This window comes from Sciurus vulgaris (genome assembly GCF_902686455.1).
Source record: "Sciurus vulgaris genome assembly, chromosome: 10".
NCBI classification, from domain to species: domain Eukaryota; kingdom Metazoa; phylum Chordata; class Mammalia; order Rodentia; family Sciuridae; genus Sciurus; species Sciurus vulgaris.
In genome coordinates this window covers 71,307,058-71,327,274 of record NC_136470.1, presented here as the reverse complement: position 1 = coordinate 71,327,274, position 20,217 = coordinate 71,307,058, and the positions used below count along the sequence as shown (strand labels likewise).

The window sequence follows — 20,217 nt, the reverse complement described above, 5'->3', positions numbered from 1 at the left end:
ACAGAACTGGAAACTATCACGCTAAGTGAAATAAGTCAATCCCAAAAACCCAAAGGCTGAATGTTCTCTCTGATATGTGGATGCTAACACACAATAAGGGAGGGGTAAGGAAGAACAGAAGTTCAGTGGATTGACAAAGGGAATGAAAGCAAAGGAGGTGAATAGGAATAGGAAAGAGAACAGAATCAATCAAAGGTAACTTTCCTATGTTTATATATGACTACACAGGCAGTGTAACTCCATATCATATACAGCTACAAGAATGGAAAGTTATACTCTATGTATGTATAATATGTCAAAATACATTGTACTATCATGTATATAAAAAAGAACAACCTCAAAAAAGAATACAAGTAACAATGCATGTTGGTGAGAATGTGGGGAAAGGGCACATTCATACATTGTTGGTGGGACTGCAAATTAGTACAAGCACTCTGGGAAAGCAGTATGGAGATTCCTCAACAAACTAGGAAGGAACCACCATATGATCCAGCTATCCCACACTTCAGTATATACTCAAAGGAGTTAAAATGGTGTATCAGCATACTACAGTGACACAGACACATCAATGTTTATAGTGGCACAATTCATAATTTGTACGCTAGCTATGGAAGCCAACCCCATGCCCTTCAATAGATGAACAGAAAAAGAAAAAAGGTATATGTTCACAATGGAGTATTATTCAACTATAAAGAAGAATGACTTTATGGTATTTGCTGGTAAATTGATAGAACTAGGGACCATCATGCTAAGTGAAATAGCAAATGAAACAGCAGTCCTCAAAAGTCAAAGGCAGAAGCTAATCCAAAAAGAAGAGAAGTAGAGAAGTAAAATCTGAGGATACACAAAGGGGAATGAAAGGAAGGGAGGTGGAATGGAATAGGGAAAGTCAGTGGAATGAATCTGACCTAAACTTCCTATGTACATATGTGAACATACCACAGTGAATTTCACCATTATGTACATCTATAAGAATCTAATTTAAGAAAAAAAAAATTAGTAAATAAGAGAAAGATGAGTAGAGTATAGAGAAGGGAACAGGGGTGTGAGGAAAGGAGGGGAAAGGGAAATACTAGGGACTGAATGAGAACAAATTATATTCCATGGCTTTACAATTATGTTATAGAATATTCTATTTTTATTTTCATGTGTAACTAAAAAGGACCAATAAGAAATTAAAAAATAAAGTAACTGCTATAAAATAATCATGAATTTATACTATTAATTCTTGAAAATAGGTATAAACAAACACTAAAGATATCTATGATGCTATAAAAATTCTAATGTGATCATGTAACTAATATAAAATATGATTATCCAATTTACAGTTCAAATAATGTTTAAGAAAAGTTAATTATGATAATATTGTGTGAGAATACTGTCATTATAATTAATTCAACTATTAGAAACACTGCTGAAGTATAGGATATGATTGCTATAGATATAAAATAAAATTTTATTAAATATTATTCTTTTATCTTCTATATCTTTGGTACTTGTTAGTTATGCCAACACACATAACTGTCTTTCTCACTCTATGTATTCTTTCCAAATTCAATCCTTAAAAGTTCAGAAATCTGGTTATATACTTAAATTATTTTATAAACAATATCAATATCTAGCATAGCTTCTGATTATATTGCTAACTTCAATTTTCATGCAAAAGTCCTCAATTATTAAAATAAATGTATATAATTCTCATATTCATAATTTTAAAATAACTAGTACTAATTATAATTCATAATAATGATAATCACAGATATGCCTTCTGAAACACATTAGTTACTATTAATGTAGAGGATTTAGCCCATTAATAATATGTAATTATGTATAATTTTAAATAATACATTTTCTCTCTTCCTGATATGTATTTCCATATTCCTCAAAGCAAAAATGTATACCTGTTTCTGCAGGTCTTGTATTCTACTTTAAGAATTGGTTTGCAAGATTCAGATTTTCTTCCTTCTCTTTGACTTTTTCCTAAGAAAATAAAATAATTTTATTAAACATAATTTATATTTTATTTACCCATAAGAATTTGGAAAATTTCACTTAATAGTATATAAAGTGAATAATATATAACTACATGTTCATCACAATTCAATAAAGAAGTCTATGCATCATAAAAGTTTTACTAAACTCATAAATAATTTTTAGAATGTAACAATTGACTTCTACAAAATCAAGTTATTTATAAAATTATCCAATTTTTGTTGCTTTACAAAATCCCCCAGATGTAAAACTAGTTTCTTGTCAATCTATTTTATCATGCTTGACCATTAAATAAGTTTAAAACTAAAAACACAAACACATAATTATCCAAAAAGTAAAATGTCTTATTATGAAAATATACTCTGAATATATTTTATCTCTAATATAAGCAAACTCCCTTCATAATGAAGATTTTCAATGTAAAGCATATGATAGATATTCAAAATCATTCCATTTCCATCAAATTCATTTAAAGTCTAGTAGACATATTTCATAATTTGAAAAACATGTAAATGATGTATTCTATGTATGCAGATCAAAAATAAGAGTTTCTTATGTGTAAAGAATTATGCTATTTCAAGTCCATATGGATCAAAATAAAAGCAGCTTATGCATTCAACATACTTATCTTTCTACTTTTACTCTTGGTTTAATTCTATGTCTCATTTTGAGACAACTGGCATGTATTTTGGAATGCTATATTTGCTTCTTTTATTTTTAATAATTACCCTTATTTAATCTCATATTACCATTATTTACAGACATACCTGTTATATAGAAAGATGTTAAATGCATGTATATTAAATTTTCAGTATAGTTTAAGAATGGCACAGCCAAATCCAAATAGGATGCCAAGCTAGTTTATTCAACTAGTTTAAGGGGCAAAGAATCAGCATGAAACAAGCCATTCTTTTCCCCATGGCAAGCTTTCTGAAATTTTCCTTTTTTTTTTTTTTATCTTGTATTCCATGTCAACTAAAAAAAGCAACCAATAATATAAAATTGGTCATAATTATTCACACTGTAAATAAAGATAAGTATCTATATTATACATAAAATGCAACTGCAGACATTATATGTAGATTATGACATATTAAAAGGTGATAGATTTTGCTCAGACAAGATGACAGATTTTGAACAGTGGTCTTAAGAACAAATAGTTGGCAGATTACTGGTTTTGATAATGAAGAAGGAACGGAGAAGGACCCATTCTACTCAGCTTGTGTATTTCTTTTCCATTCACTACTTCTCTAAATTACCAAGTCATTAATTGAACAAGAGTATATCTGCATTAGTTTATGGATACTGTTTTTTCAATCAATATGCATCAGTGTCATAAACTAAATCCAATAGGAAAGATTAATTACGTAAGTAATTAATTAGTTAATATATTACTTCAATTTCGAACTCCAACATAATGTATTTTGGGTAAGGATTTCCTGCTTTGATTATATTCACTGTTAGTAATTAAAACATGCTTAAATGTCATATTGCATAAAATAACATTAACCACAATTCCACCTGCTGCTATACCTTATGTTAAGAGTATTAAATAATGGTAGAAATAACTAAACTCTAAGCTGCTTAAAACAGATTAAACAAAACACATATTAAAATTACAATATTAGGTACCAGAAGCAAATGGCTGGTAATAAAGTATAATAGAAGTTGAAATTAAAACTCCAGTTTTATGGATAGCCAGTTTTGCTAGATTAAAAAATTGGTATTAAAGGAACAGTATAAATAATGCCTAAGAGGTACAAAAGAGCCAGTTAGTGGCAATCTGTACAACTAAATTTCAATATAGAAAATTAAGAGCCATAAGAAGTTTTCAAATTGGGGAGTGCTGTGTGTAAAGCAATGCTTCAGAACATAAACATGACTTTATTTAACAGAGCAAATTTGAGGTTTTAAGTGACTATGATGGCTATTACAACATCATAGGAAAAGAATAGATAAAGAATGAAGGACAGTCTTGAAATACTGTCAATCACACCAATGTACGTGTAATGGCAGTACCAAAAGGTGAGAAAAGAAAGGAACAGAAAAACATTTAAAAAAATAATGCCTGAAAAAATCCTAAATTTGATGAAAAATATTATTTATATATTGAATAAGTTCAATGACTTTTTTCTTTTTATGGCTGAATAATTATTATTATTTAAGTATTAGGTGTCCCCCAAAAGTTCACATGTGGGACAATGCAATGAAGTTTACAGGTGAAATGACTGAGTTATGAAAGGTTTCACATAATCAGCGCATTAATCTTCTGATAGGGATTAACTGGATGGTAACTATAGGCAAGCAGGGTGTCGCTGAAGAAAGTGGGTCATTGGGGGCATGCTTCTGGAGTACATAGTTTGTGTGTGGTGAAGACAGTCTCTCTCTGCTTCCTGGTGTGATGTCCTAAGCCACTTTCCTCCACCACTTTTTTCTGCCAGGATGTTTTGCCATAGTTCTGCCGAGAACAATGGAGCCAACTATCTATGGACTGAGACCTTTGAAACTTTGAGCCCCAGAATAAACGTTTCTTTCTCTGATTGTTCTTGACAGGTCTTATGGTCACAACCATGAAAAAGATGAGTAAAACAATAATATTCCATTGTGTACATACACCATATTTTCTTTATCCATTTACCCATGGATTGACACTTGGATTGATTCCATGCCTTTGTTTATTGTCAATAGTACTACAAGAAACATGGGAGTACAGGTATCTCTTTGATACTGATTTCATTTCCTTTGAATATACACTAAAAAGCTGGATAACTGGATCACATGTAGCTCTATTTTTAGGTTTCTGAGGAACCTATCTGCTGTTTACCACAATGGCTATCCTAATTTACATTTCTACTAGTAGTAGACAAGAGTTTCCCTTTTGCCACATTCTAATGTGTTATTTTTTGCTTTTTTGGTAATACTCATTCTGACGGGTGAGATATTATCTCATTGTGGCTTTAATTTGCATTTCCCTGATAACTAGTAATGTTGAACTCTTTTTGGTACACTGATAACCAAACTATTTTTTATTTTTTCTTTTGAGAAATATCAATTCAGATAATTTGCCCTTTTTTAATAATTAGATTTCTCAGTTATCCATTGTTGAATTTTTTATGAATTCTGGGTATTAATCTCCTGTCATATTAATAGTCTGCAAGTATTTTCTACCATTCTGTAGGTAGGTTCTTTCTCCACTCTGTTATAATTTGGTTTACTACACAATAGCTTCTTAATTTGATGCAATCCCATTTGTCTATTTCTGCTTCTGTTTCCTTCACTTTGGGAGTACTATTTTTAAAAATCATTGCCTATATTAATGTAATTTCATAGTTTCAGTTCTTACATTTAAGTCTTTGATCCTTTGTGAATTGATTTTTGCATATGGTGAGAGAGGGGTCAAATTTCATTCTTCTGCATATGGATATCCCATTTCTCTAGCACCATTCATTGAATAGGCTGTCCTTTTTCCATCATGTTGTTTGTTTTGCACCTTTGCTGGGAATCAGTTGAGTGTAGATATGTGGACTTATTTCCAAGATTTCCATATTCTGTTCCACAGATCAATGTTTTAGTTTTTAAGCCAGTACCATGCTGTGTTGGTTACTTTAGCTCTAAAATATGTCTTGAGATCAGATGTTGCAACGCCTCTGGATAGCTGTTCCTTTTGTTCAACATTGCTTTAGTTATTTGGGGTGTTTTGTCCTTCCATACAAATTTTAGAATTTTTTTTTTCTATTTCTGAGAAGCATGTTATTAGTATTTTGATGGGGATTTAATTCAATCTGTAAACTACTTTGAGTTGTATGGACATTTTAACAATATTGATTCTTGCAATCTATGAACATCAGAGGTCATTCCATTTTGTCTATGTTTCTTCTATTACTTTATTCAATATTTTGAATTTTAATTGTAGAGGTCATTCATTCACTTGGTTAAGTTTATTTGTAGGGATTTCGTGTTTTTCAACATAGCTATCATGAATGGGAGTGTTTTCTTAAAAAAAAAAAAAAAAGTAAGAACATTCAGCATTCTACTCATTTTAGTAAGAATTGTTCAAAGTAACTCTCTAAACTACCTATAATTGACCATTGCTCTTTATTTGAATAATCTGCCTATTTTCAAATTTATTTTTGCTACATATTAGCTCATCTCATTAAAAAGATCACTATAATTTTCCATAGGGAAAAATAAATTTATAGGTAATATTTTTATAATATTGAATGTGCATATGTACATATAGAGTATGTTTTCATTTACTCAAGATTTGCTTCTTATGTTTCTTAGTAGAAATAATACTTTGTATTTACTTTAAGGTTTACCCCCATATATTCTGTGAGTGCTGTTACTTAAAACTGTTTTATACTTCTGCACAACAAGGAAAATTATTAAGAGTATGAAGAGAATTCATACAGAATGGGAGAAACTCTTATGTCAGCTATGGCTCCAACAGGGGATTAATATCCACAATATAGAAAGAACTCAAACAGGTTAACACCAAAACAACAACAACAACAAATAAACCAATCCATAAATGCATAAAAGAATCAAGCAAAAACTTTTCAGAAGAAGAAACACAAATAGCCAACAAATATATGAAAAAATGCTCAATATCTCTAGCTATCAGGGAAATGAAAACCAAAACTACACTAAGATTTCATCTCACTCCAATCAGAATGGCAATTGTCAAGAATACAAACAATAATAAATGCTGATGGATGTGGGCAGGGAAGGGTAACACTTGTCCATTGTTGGTGGGACTACAGACCACTACAGTCACTCTGGAAAGCACTATGGAACTCCCTCAAAAAACTAAAAATAGAACCACCCCATGACCCAGCTATCCCACTCCTTGGTATATATCCAAAAGATCTAAAATCAGCAAACTAAGGATATAGCCATTTCAATGTTGAACAGCACAAACCAAAAATTATGAAATTATGAATTATGGAATCAACACATTTGCCTATCAATAGACAAATGCATTAAGAAACTAGTATATAAGCACAATGGAGCTCTATTTGGTCACAATGAAAAATGAAATTATGGTATTTGTTCGTAAATGGATGAAACAGAACACGGTGTTAAGTGAAATAAGCCAGACCCAAAAATTTAAAGGTAGAATGTTTTCTATCATATGTGGAACTTAAGTAAAATAAAATAAAGGAGGTGGTTAGACCAGGATATTATGAAGATATGGGCAAGTGTGGGGTGCCATCCATAGCCAGCAAATAAAAACAGGCTTGGTTGAGTTATTAGACATGGAAATATGCCTCTCAGGAATTGAAAATTATGAGAAACTGTTCAAGATTGTCTGGAGGATGTGGTTTCTGTGCAGTTGGTTCACCTCCAGAATTTGCAGGCCATGGATGTGCCAATAACCCCCAAGAGCAAAACAGCTTCCTTAGCTCCACCCCATCCTATTTCTCATGAAGAAGCTCCTCTCTTCCCCCTTTGATCTATAACGCTATAAATAAAGAAAACCTTGGCTCCTCCATTCTGTTAGAGCTAGACCCTTATGAATAGCTCAACCCATCAGCCCCCACTCTAAAGATAATTCCGTCTCCTGTTTGTCTTGATGATAAATAAATTTCTTAGCGAATACTTCATAGCCAGCCAATCCCTCAGATAAGAACCCTTTTCCTCACCCATGCAGGATGTGCAGCCATAGGGAAGATCAATAGGGTAGGAGGAGAACTAGGGGCTAAGAGGAGGAACAGAAAAGGTGAGAAAATGCAGAATTTTTTAAAAGATAATGCTTTGTGTATATATAAATGTACCACAGGGAATTTTACCTTTATGTATAAGTAAAACAAACCAATTAAAAATAAATATATGAGTGAAAGAAGTCTAACAGTATTGAAGGAGAAGCAGGGAGAAGACAAGAAAAAGGGGATATCATAACTGAAACTAAATTACATGCATGTATGATTTGTTGGGATGAACCCGGCTAAAATATATAATGATATGATGCTCTAATAAAAATAAACTACTATTTGTAGTTGTTATTTATAATCTATTAGATTTTATTTGTTTTACATACAGAATTCTAAAGTTATATGTAATTTCCTAATTCTTTTTTTCAGTTGTACAATTACACTAAAAAGCAGTTATACTTTTGAATCCTCTTTGTAAGTGTATAAATATCATATTTCATTTTGAAGTCTAATCATACATTGGCTAGTATTTCCAGGAAAATATTCAATGAAAGTTGTCCTGAAATTGGCGGACTAGAGGGTGACTGCATCTCCAGTCGCTCCAGAATCCAGGATTCAAGAAGGGGAGGCACTGAGAGAATCGGACTACAATAGAGCCACGGGGTGAGTCTCCCCTACCCGGTGAAGCTCGGCCCGGGCTGCAGGCTCGGATTCAGGCGGCTTATCAGAGTAGGGCAGGGCAGTTAGAGTCCTCCCCAGGCAGCCCTGCGCACTCCGGCGGTGGGCTCCTCCTACACGGCCAGCTTCTCCAGCTTCTGGGAGCAGGCCGCCCAGTGAGAGCCTTTCTGCACAGAACCAGCTCCAAGTCCCTGAGCCAGCGCGTGGCAAGCTCTGGCCCACAAGTACCTTCAGGGACCAGGACAGGGCAGCCAGGGACTTCCCCAAGCAGTCCGGCTCACTCCGGAGGGAAGCGCCTTTCTACGCTAGCATCTCGGAGTAGGCCGCCCAGTGAGAGCCTTTCTACACAGAGCCAGCCACAAGTCCCCAAGCCAGCAGAGAGCTCTGACCCACAAGCAGCCTCTGGGACCAGGGCAGGGCAGCCAGAGACCTCTCCAGGCAGCCCTGCCCCCTCCAGCCACAGGCATTTTCCACAGGGCGATCCAAGATGGCAGACTAGAGGGTGACTGCATCTCCAGTCACTCCGAACCCAGGATTCAAGAAGGGGAGGCATTGAGAGACTTGGACTAAAATAGAGCCATGGGGTGAGTCTGCCGCACCCGGTGAAGCTCGTCCTGGGCGGCAGGCCGGGATAGGGGCAGATTATTAGAGTAGGGCAGGGAATCTAAAGTCTTCCCCAGGCAGCCCAGCTCACTCCAGTGGTGGGCTCCACCTACACAGCTGGCTTCTTGGAGCAGGCCCCCCAGTGAGAGCCTTTCCACACAGAGCCAGCTCCAAGCCCTGGAACCAGTAGCAGGCTAGGGACAGCTTTCTTCAGAAGCACTGCATTATCAAGTTACTCCAAGATTTCAGGCTACTGAAGGCTGGGAGGTGATACACTGGAAAACTACAGTGACACTATAAGCAAATAGAGGAAATCTGCAATATCACAGAGTCCTAAGGACATGTGACCAATATGAGAAAACAAGGAAAGAAAATGTCCCAAAAAACCTAGATACTATATCAATAAAACCCAATGACAGCACAGCAGAAAGAAATGTCAGAAAGGGAGTTCAGAATGTACATAACTAAAACAATCAGGGAAGCAAACGAGGAGATGAAAGAGCAAATGCAGGCATTGAAGGAGGAGATGAAAGAGCAAATGCAGGCATTAAATGATCAAACCAATCAACAGTTAAAAGAGCAAATACGGGAAGAGATCATTTCAATAAAGAGTTAGAGATACTGAAAAAACAAACAAACGGAAATCCTTAAAATGAAAGAAACAATAAACCAAGTTAAAAACTCCATAGAAAGCATAACCAATAGGATAGAACACCTGGAAGACAGAACCTCAGATATTGAAGAAAAAATATTTAATCTTGAAAACAAAGTTGACCAAACAGAAAAGATGGTAAGAAATCATGAACAGAATCTACAAGAATTATGGGATATCATGAAAAGGCCAAATTTAAGAATTATTGGGATTGAGGAAGGCTTAGAGAAACAAACCAAAGGAATGAACAACCTATTCAATGAAATAATATCAGAAAATTTCCCAAACCTGAAGAATGAAATGGAAAACCAAGTACAAAATTACAACAGACCCACACCAATGCACATTATTATGAAAATACCTAACATACAAAATAAAGACAGAATTTTAAAGGCCGCGAGAAAAACCATCAAATTACATTCAGGGGGAAACTAATAAGAATATCAGCAGATTTTTCAATCCAGACCCTAAAAGCTAGAAGGGCCTGGAACAACATTTTTCAAGCCCTGAAAGAAAACGGATGCCAACCAAGAAACTTATACCCAGCAAAACTTACTTTCAGATTTGACAACGAAATAAGATCATTCCATGATAAACAAAAGCTAAAGGAATTTACAAAAAGAAAGCCGGCATTACAGAACATTCTCAGCAAAATATTCCATGAGGAAAAGATGAAAAACAATGATGCAAATCAGCAACGGGAGGAACTACCCTAAAGGAATAGCCAAATAAAGGAGAAACCAAATCATGTCAAAAAACAAAAGTGAGTCAAATGACTGGGAATACAAATCATATCACAATAATAACCCTGAATGTTAATGGCCTGAACTCATCAATCAAAAGACATAGACTGGCAGAATGGATTAAAAAGAAAAATCCAACAATTTGCTGCCTGCAAGAGACTCATCTCATAGAAAGAGATACCCATAGACTAAAGGTGAAAGGATGGGAAAAATCATACCATGCACACGGACACAGCAAAAAAGCTGGAGTATCCATCCTCATTTCAGATAATGTGGACTTCAAGCCAAAACTAGTCAGAAGGGATAAAGAAGGACATTTCATGCTGCTTAAGGGAAGCATAAATCAGCAAGACATAACAATCATAAATATCTATGCCCCGAACACTGGCTCATCCATGTACGTCAAACAAATCCTTCTCAATTCCAGAAATCAAATAGACCACAACACAATAATACTAGGCGATTTTAACACACCTCTCTCACCACTGGATAGATCATCCAAACAAAAATTGAATAAAGAAACCATAGATCTCAAAAACACAATCAACAATTTAGACTTAACCGACTTATATAGAATATACCATCCAACAAAGAACAAATACACTTTCTTCTCAGCAGCACATGGATCCTTCTCTAAAAAGACCATGTTTTATGCCACAAAGCTACTATCAGCAAATACAAGAAGATAGAGATACTACCTTGTACTCTACCAGATCACAATGGATTGAAATTAGAAATAAATGACAGAATAAAAAACAGAAACTTCTCCAATACCTGGAGATTAAATAATACACTATTATATGATGAATGGATAACAAGACATCAGGAAGGAAATTTTAAAATTCTTAGAAGTAAACGAGAACAAAGACACATCATATCAAAATATCTGGGACACTATGAAAGCAGTACTTAGAGGAAGATTTATTTCATGGGGCACATTCAACAAGAGAAGTAGAAATAAAAAATAAACGACTTAACACTACAGCTCAAAGCCCTAGAAAAAGAAGAGCAGAACAACATCAAAAGTAGTAGAAGACAGGAAATAGTTAAAATCAGAGCCAAAATCAACAAAATTGAAACGAAAGAAACAATCGGAAAAAATTAACAAAATAAATAGTTGGTTCTTTGAAAAAATAAACAAAATTGATAAACCCTTAGCCACGCTAACAAAGAGAAAGAGGGAGAAAACTCAAATTACTAAAATTTGGAATGAACAAGGAAATATCACAACAGACACGAGTGAAATACAAAACATAATTAGAAGCTATTTTGAAAATCTATACTCCAACAAAACAGAAAACCTCGAAGACATCAACCAGTTTCTAGAGACATATGAATTACCTAAACTGAATGAGGAGGACATACACAACTTAAATAAATCAATTTCAAGCAGAGGTCATGAAAAGCCTACCAAAGAAAAGTCCAGGATCAGATGGGTTCTCAGCCGAGTTCTACAAAACCTTTAAAGAAGAGCTCATTCCAATACTCCTCAAAGTGTTCCATGAAATAGAAGAGGAGGGAACCCTCCCAAATTCATTCTATGAAGCCAATATCACCCTGATACTTAAACCAGACAGAGACAACATCAAGGAAAAAAAAATTCAGACCAATATCCTTAATAAGCATCGACGCAAAAATTCTCAACAAAATTTTAGCAAATCGCGTACAAAAATATATTAAAAAGATAGTGCACCATGATCAAGTGGGTTTTATCCCAGGGATGCAAGGTTGGTTCAACATCCGGAAATCAATAAATGTCATTCACCATTGTTGCTGTCCACGGATATTTATTACCACCTGCAGCAACAATTGCACAGGTATTTATCAAAGGTGGACTGGAAACTGAGCTACTTCTATTTCTCAGCTACTTCCTTCCTTGTTTGTTTGTTTATAGAGATAGAGGAAATAAGGCTTACTTGCTTTGAGAGGAGAGAGAGCGAGGCTTTGCATGAGAGAGAAAGAGACTTTGCTTAAGAGAGAGAGACTACACTTTCAGAGATCTTATCTTCTTAGTTCTGCTGCTGCTTCTTAAAGGTGTGTCCTGCATCCTGTGAACTAAGGGTGCGTCTATCTGAGGTGCTTCTTAGTGATGCATCCCACGTACTGCGATCTACGATCTGCAACCTAAAGATGGGTTCTCAGTTTTCCGCTCTACAATCTGCCTTCCGCCGCTGCCCCTACTCGCTGCTTCTATATGCTTGCTGCCTTTTCTTCTTCCTTTCTGCTAGTGGCTTCTCTCCGCCTGTTGCTGTTAGCTGCTGCTTTTGCTGTCGCCCCACCTTCTGCCTACTTATATCACCTCCAGGAAGCGGAGGGCAGGGACACACCTCTTATGCAAAGATTAGGCTAGAAGCTAGATGTCCGAGCAAGAACAATTAGGAGTGCTCGAGAACACATGCGCATGCATTGTGTGCATGGAGGATAAATCACCTGAGTGTGCTTATGTCGATTAACCTCCTGGCTGCTGACAACCTCTGGCTGACTGCCAGGACTACATGGCACAGCCCCCAACACACCATATCAACAGACTTTAAGTTAAGAATCACATGATTATTTCAATAGATGCAGAAAAAGCATTCAATAAAATACAGTATCCCTTCATGCTCAAAACACTAGAGAAAATTGGGGTAGTGGGAACATTCCTTAACATTGTAAAGGCCATCTGCACTAAGCCTATGGCCAATATCATCCTAAATGGTGAAAAACTGAAAGCATTCCCCCTAAAAACTGGAACAAGGCACGGAAGCCCTCTTTCACCACTTCTATTCTACATCATCCTTGAGACTCTAGCCAGAGCAATTAGACAAACCAAAGAAATTAAAGGGATACGAATTGGAAAAGAAGAACTCAAACTATCCCTGTTCGCTGATGACATGATTATATATTTAGAGGAACCTGGAAATTCCACCAGAAAACTCTTAGAACTCATAAATGAATTCAGTAAAGTAGCAGGTTACAAGATCAATGCTCATAAATCTAATGCATTTTTATACATAAGTGATGAATCTTCAGAAAGAGAAATTAGGAAAACTACCCCATTCACAATAGCATAAAAAAAAAAAATACTTGGGAATCAATCTCACAAAAGAGGTGAAAGACCTCTACAATGAAAACTACAGAACACCAAAGAAAGAAATTAAAGAAAACCGTAGAAGATGGAAAGATCTCTGATGTTCTTGGAGAGGCAGAGTTAATATTGTCAATATGGCCATACTACCAAAAGTGCTATACAGATTCAATGCAATTCCAATTAAAATCCCAATGACGTACCTTACAGAAATAGAGCAAGCAATTACGAAATTCATCTGGAAGAAGAAGAAACCCAGAATAGCTAAAGCAATCCTCAGTAGAAAAAGCGAAGGAGGGGGTATCGCAATACCAGATCTTCAACTCTATTACAAAGCAATAGTAACAAAAACGGCATTGGTATTGGTACCAGAATAGACAGGTAGATCAAGGGTACAGAATAGAGGACATGGACACAAACCCAAATACATACAATTTTCTCATACTAGACAAAGGGGCCAAAAATATGCAATGGAGAAAAGATAGACTCTTCAACAAATGGTACTGGGAATACTGGAAAACCATATGCAACAGAATGAAATTAAACCCCTATCTCTCACCCTGCACAAAACTCAACTCAAAATGGATCAAGGGCCTCGGAATCAGACCAGAGACCCTGCATCTTATAGAAGAAAAAGTAGGTCCAAACCTTCAACTTGTTGGCTTAGGATCAGACTTCCTTAACAGGACTCCCATAGCACAAGAAATAAAAGCAAGAATCAATAACTGGGATAGATTCAAACTAAAAAGCTTTCTCTCAGCAAAGGAAACTATCAGTAATGTGAAGAGAGAGCCTACAGAGTGGGAGAATATCTTTGCCACTCATAACTTCAGATAGAGCGCTAATTTCCAGAATCTATAAAGAACTCACAAAACTCTACACCAAGAATACAAATAATCCAATCAACAAATGGGCTAAGGAAATGAATAGACACTTCACAAAAGAAGATGTGCAAGCAATCAACAGATATATGAAAAAGTGTTCAACATCTCTAGTAATAAGAGAAATGCAAATCAAAACCACCCTAAGATTTTATCTCACCCCAATTAGAATGGCGATTATCAAGAACACAAGCAACAACAGGTGTTGGCGAGGATGTAGGGAAAAAGGTACACTCATATACATTGCTGGTGGGGTTGCAAATTAGTGCAGCCACTCTGGAAAGCAGTATGGAGATTCCTCAGAAAGCTTGGAATGGAACCACCATTTGACCCAGCTATCCCACTCCTTGGCCTATACCCAAAGGACTTAAAATCAGCATACTACAGAGATACAGCCACATCAATGTTCATAGCTGCTCAATTCACCATAGCCAGACTGTGGAATCAACCTAGATGCCCTTCAGTTGATGAATGGATAAAGAAACTGTGGCATATATATACAATGGAATATTACTCCACCATGAAGAATGATAAAATTATGGCATTTGCAGGCAATTGGATGAAATTGGAGAATATCATGCTAAGTGAGATAAGTCAGTCTCAAAAAACTAAAGGACGAATGATCTCACTGATAAGTGGATGAGGACATATAATGGGGGGCAGAAGCGGTTAGCGTTAGGGTTAGGGTTAGCTTTGGGGTTAGGGATAAGGAGGGTGGTAAGAATGGAGGAAGGAAGGACTGTATAGAGGGAAAGAGGGTGGGAGGGGTGGGGGGGAAGGGAAAATAATAACAGAATGAATCCAACAACATTGCCCTATGTAAATTTATGATTACACAAATGGTATGCTTTGACTCCATGTACAAATAGAGAAACAACATGTATCCCATTTGTTTAAATAATAAAAAAAAATAAAATAAAAGTAGTCCTTGTGGACACCCCTTTCCCATTTCTGAGCAATAATTTTATAACAAGCATTTTTATAAGATTAGGTTTAATACTGTATTTGTAGATATGCGGGGTGTGTGTGTATGTGTGTGTGTGTGTGGGCACTGTGATTGAAGAATACATAAGTGAAACTATTACAGTCTGTTGTGAAAGAACATCAATGTCTGCAGCAATGTCTCCAAGAGCAATGTTATTACAGTGGCAAATTCAAGTCAAACATATGCTAACCCAACCTCATTAGCTTTAGTATTCTCCTAATTAGCCCACCCTTATCTAATCATGAGCTTCAGACAAAGTATATCTTTTCAGGAGACAACTTTTTGCTTTCTAGGAAAATTACGCAATACTTCTACATATGGTTTCTCAGTTTAGTAGATACAATAAAAAGGAAGGGATGCAACAAAAATGTTTTCTAGAGTACATACAACATAATATCTTTATTATATAAGTTAAAATCCAAACTATCAGATATGGAAAGACAGGAACATGTTAGACATTCTTATGAATAGAGATCAACTTCAAGGTAAAGCAAATGTTGGTATTATCAGATAAAGATAGTCAACCTAATTTTAATGCTTCCAGGAAAGTAAAATGTTCAAAACTAATAAAAAAGGAACTATTAGCAGAGAAATAGACAATGCAAAAAGGTATTAAATGGGAATACTATCAGAAGTAAAAAAATAAATAAATAAATAACAGGCTTAATAGCAGAGTACAGATGTCAGAGGAAGATTGCAGTTAATGATTCATCAAAAGAGCTAATTAAGGAATCTAAAATTCAAAGGAAAAAAATAACAAAATAAATAACAGCCAGAAATGTATAGTAACACCAGAAGTTCTACATAGAACAGACTAATATTCCACAAAGAACATGAAGCAGAAAAACACATTTGAAGAGATAAGTAGCTGAAAAGTTCCTCATCTTTTTGTAGGATATAAAATTACAGATTTAAGGAGCTCAGTAGAACCCTTAACAAAGTAAATTTGCAGAAACCAAGCCCCAGGCATAGTACAGGTAAACTGCTGAAGATTAAAAAAAATATAAAAAGTTGTTTGACAATGGAGGAAAATGACATATACAAAGAAAGCAAAATTAAAACCACTCAAGACTTTACATTCAGAAAACATGGAAGCTAGAAAATGGTGAAAAGGTCTTTATAGTGTTTATCACTTTAAAAACAACGCAAAACAGACACACACAGAAAGACAGAAATGTAAATCTAGCAAAAACAGGCTTCAAGAATGAAGGAAGAGAATAGGCAATTTTCAGATTAAGGAAGCTAAGTAAATTTGTTTCTACCACATCTACATGAAATGCTAAGTAATTTTTCAGAACAAATGAAAATTAAAAGGCTGTTTTTCCTATAATTGAAAATGCACATGACTAATGCACAAATTATAACAATGTATTTAGGTGTAATGTATGGAAGCTAGAGCATTAAGTTTAGTGGGGAAGGATAAATAGAACTATATGGTTACAAGAGTTCTATATTTTCATTAAGTGTTCCAGTATCAGCTCTAACACATTTTGAGTATTTAAGAAATCACATCTGTAATTCTGGGAGCAAGCAATTAAAAAAAGTGAAGATAAAGTGCTTATATATAAATTATAATGAAATTCTAATAAAAATATTCAAGTAATCCAAAAGAAAGCAGAAAAGGAGAAAACCAAAACAAAATCAGTAGGAAACAACCAACAGAAAACAAGTAATAAATTGGTAGGCCTAAATTCAACTCTATTAGTAATCATATATTAACAGAGTAAACATTCTAGCACTAAGACTGGGTAAAAGCAGAAAATTCAACTACATGCCCTCTAGCAGGAGACCAAAAAAAAAAGCCTAATAACAAGACTTCAAAATATATGAATCAAAAAAGGTACAATTCAAGTAAGAAATAGGCAATTCTGCAATAATATTAGTAAATTTTAATACCAGTCTCAACAATTGATAGCACTAGAAAACTATCAGTAAAATCACAATCTGACAAATGCCATCAACTAACTTTACCTGTTAGATTTTTTTTTAAAAATAAGCATAAATGAAGAAAATTACATGGGAAAATATATTATGAGAATTTTAACTCACCTCCCTTAAAATTTAAATACAAAACTAAAATTTGGCAAAGATTTAAACCATGCAAAATACAATTTCAAATTTAACCTTTATATAACAGTTAAGAAATTTATATTCTTCTTAAGCACATTTGTAAATGTTATGGTAATTGTCTATGTACTAATTATAAAACAAATCTCAGTAAATTTTGTAGAATTAATATTATGACAGGATGGCAGATTAGTGGGAAGTGGTGGTTCTCACAGTTCCATGACTCAGGATACAAACTTCAAGGAATTACTTCTCCAGAAGGTGAGTGAAAGGGGCATAAAGAACACTCCACTACTCAAGACAGAAAGTCTTGAGCACTGGAAAAAGTTGGAGTACACTAGAGAAGGCTAAGGAGCAGATTAGGAGCTGAGTTGCAGGCAGGAACAGGGTTGGGGGGAGGGGATGGATACAAGATCTGAAAACATCTACTAGTGCTAGAATTTTTGGTGTGGGAAACCCCAGGATCTGAGGTGCAGAGCACCCTGGGCGAACCCAGAAGCTATTCAGCCAAATAAACTGGTATGTGAAAAGACACAGTCAACCAGCTGTACGCAGTGAACACAGACTCAAATACCTCTAAGTAAAAGTGGTGGAAAATTCAGGGTGCTTAGATCTGGGAATTCCAGACCAAAACCAGCACATGGATCCACCACACACCAACCCCCGGGATCTAAAGTGATGATCCTAGAGAATTAGGAGAATCTCTGGCTGGGAGATTTTCTGGTGCAGAGGCCTTTTTGCTTGGGGGCATTACAGATCAAGCTAAAGAAAGAGCTCTTGGCCCCTTCTCCCAAAGAGCAGAAAACCAGACCACAAGCAGGGAGAAGAGGAACGGGGTCGGGCAGAGAAACAGACAAAACTCACTGCTCCCAAACTGCTTTACCTGGGGGTAAAACAGATTCACAAAGGCCAGAGAAAGCCTTGCCCCCCTCCCACAGGTCACTGAATAAGCTAGCAGAAGAGTTGGGACGGACACACACACACACACACACACATATAACTGGGCTGGATGGAGAAAACAGAAAATCTCAGTGCTCTGAATCAGCCCTGTCAAAGGGTAATGCAGATCAGAGGCCAGCAGAAGCTTGGGCTCCCCCTCACCACCACCACTGACCCTGTAGCCAAGAGCCAACAGAACCAGTGACAGGGAGAAACTGAATGAAATAGAGTATCTGAGTTCAATGCCCAAAATCCCGCTTGAGAAGTCCTCCAAAACACTCAGTATCCCCACAAAATGGGACACGTAAAAGGACCAACTCCCTCTTCCCACAGGTGGTGCTCTGCAGTGTGCTGTGGGATACAGACCCACAAGCATATTGATTCATTAACATCGGAAAACCCTGTCACAAAAAACACATGGGGGAAAACTAGACCAAATCCCCTCCCTGGAGAGATTTGCTGGCAAAACACATGGCACAGATCTCAAAGATATAACTCAGGTAATCAAGCTGCCAACATCCACACTTCTCACACCATCCCCTTGGGAAGGGTCTTTGAGGAACTGAAAGGCAGTTTGACACAGAGAGCTGGCCAAAAAATAAATAAATAAACAAATAAATAAATATAAAATTCATATGCCATTTTGCTATTTTGTTTTTACTTTTGTTTTTATGAATGTGTACTAATTGACAAATGGACATTTGCACATTTGTACATATACTATTTTGTTTCTTTTTTTTAGTTTTTAGTATTTGCTTCATAGGTTTCTAAAATTTTTCTTCTATTTTGTGCTCTTCATTTTTTTATTTTTTTCGTTTTTTTTCTTTCTTCAACCTTTTTTATATTTTTGAAGGTTAAGTCATTTGATTTATATAAATTTGATTGACTTCCTATTGATTATTTCACAATTGTTTTCCTTTGTTTTTATTTCTCTCTTTCTTCCTGCCAAAAGGTACTCTACTATATTTACTCTTCCTTCAACTCTATTACTTCTATTTTGTTATATTTAATTATTGTTTTTTGTTTTTTTCTTTTATGTTCTCACCTCTTAAAAATACATTCTATGTTGCCTCTGCATACATCTCACCCACCTCTAGGATCTATAAACCCTTTTCTACTGTCCCATTTCTTCTTCCTTTCCTCTTAAAGAACTCTATCATTAACAGGAAATGTAAGCATACACATATATCCTATTTTGTTTCTTATTTCTATTATTTTATTTGAAGACTGGAATTATTCATAAAACAATAATTTGAAGACTTAGATGTTTGATTAGTGTATATTGTTTTTGTTCTTGTAAACTTTTATTTCTTTTCTGTATTTTTTCTTTTAATTTTTTAAAACTTTTCTATTTTTTATCTTTTTATTTTTAGTACTTTTTTCTCTCTTGTTAATTTCCCTTGACTCTTTCTTTTCCTCTGCTAACAGCCAAACTCTCATGCTCTCTCTTCCACCTTTTCTTTAATCTTTTACCTCTATCTTTACACCTCCTCCCTCATAATCATCATACCTACATCGCTTCTATTATATGCCTGGTCACCATGTGAAATTGTAAACCTTTATGTAAACTTACTGTTTTCATCCTGGGCAACAATCAATATCAATTCTCAGTATTATAATAACCAACAATGTAGACTTTATTGCAAGAGCTATTTTGTTTAATACTGTAAATTTTTTGCATCAGTTGTGGTTATTATCTGTCTCCCCCTAAACTTCAAGTACAAGCAACCTTCAAGAACACTATAAATACAGAAGGTTGAAACCCTACTGCCTCAAAATCATCTGTTAGATGAGTAGACATACAAACAACATGAAAAAGCAAGGGAACTAATCTCCTCCAACAAAGCAAAATACATGGAAACAATCCATGGAAGAAATGTCAGAGAAGGAAAACAGAATGTACATAGTTGAACTGACTTGCAACATAAAGGATGATATAAGAGAGCAAATATAAGT

At 35.3% G+C, this 20,217-nt stretch overlaps 1 protein-coding gene across 13 annotated transcripts in view; it reads right to left on the bottom strand.

Moving 5' to 3' along the window:
* STXBP5L (syntaxin binding protein 5L) overlaps positions 1-20,217 on the bottom strand; it is a 452,269-nt gene that overhangs the window by 166,427 nt on the left and 265,625 nt on the right. For all 13 annotated transcript variants that reach the window (XM_079155274.1, XM_079155277.1, XM_079155276.1 and 10 more), the window contains one exon: positions 1,902-1,980. In XM_079155274.1, coding sequence (XP_079011400.1) covers positions 1,902-1,980 — 79 coding nt within the window. The remainder of the gene's footprint in view (positions 1-1,901; positions 1,981-20,217) is intronic.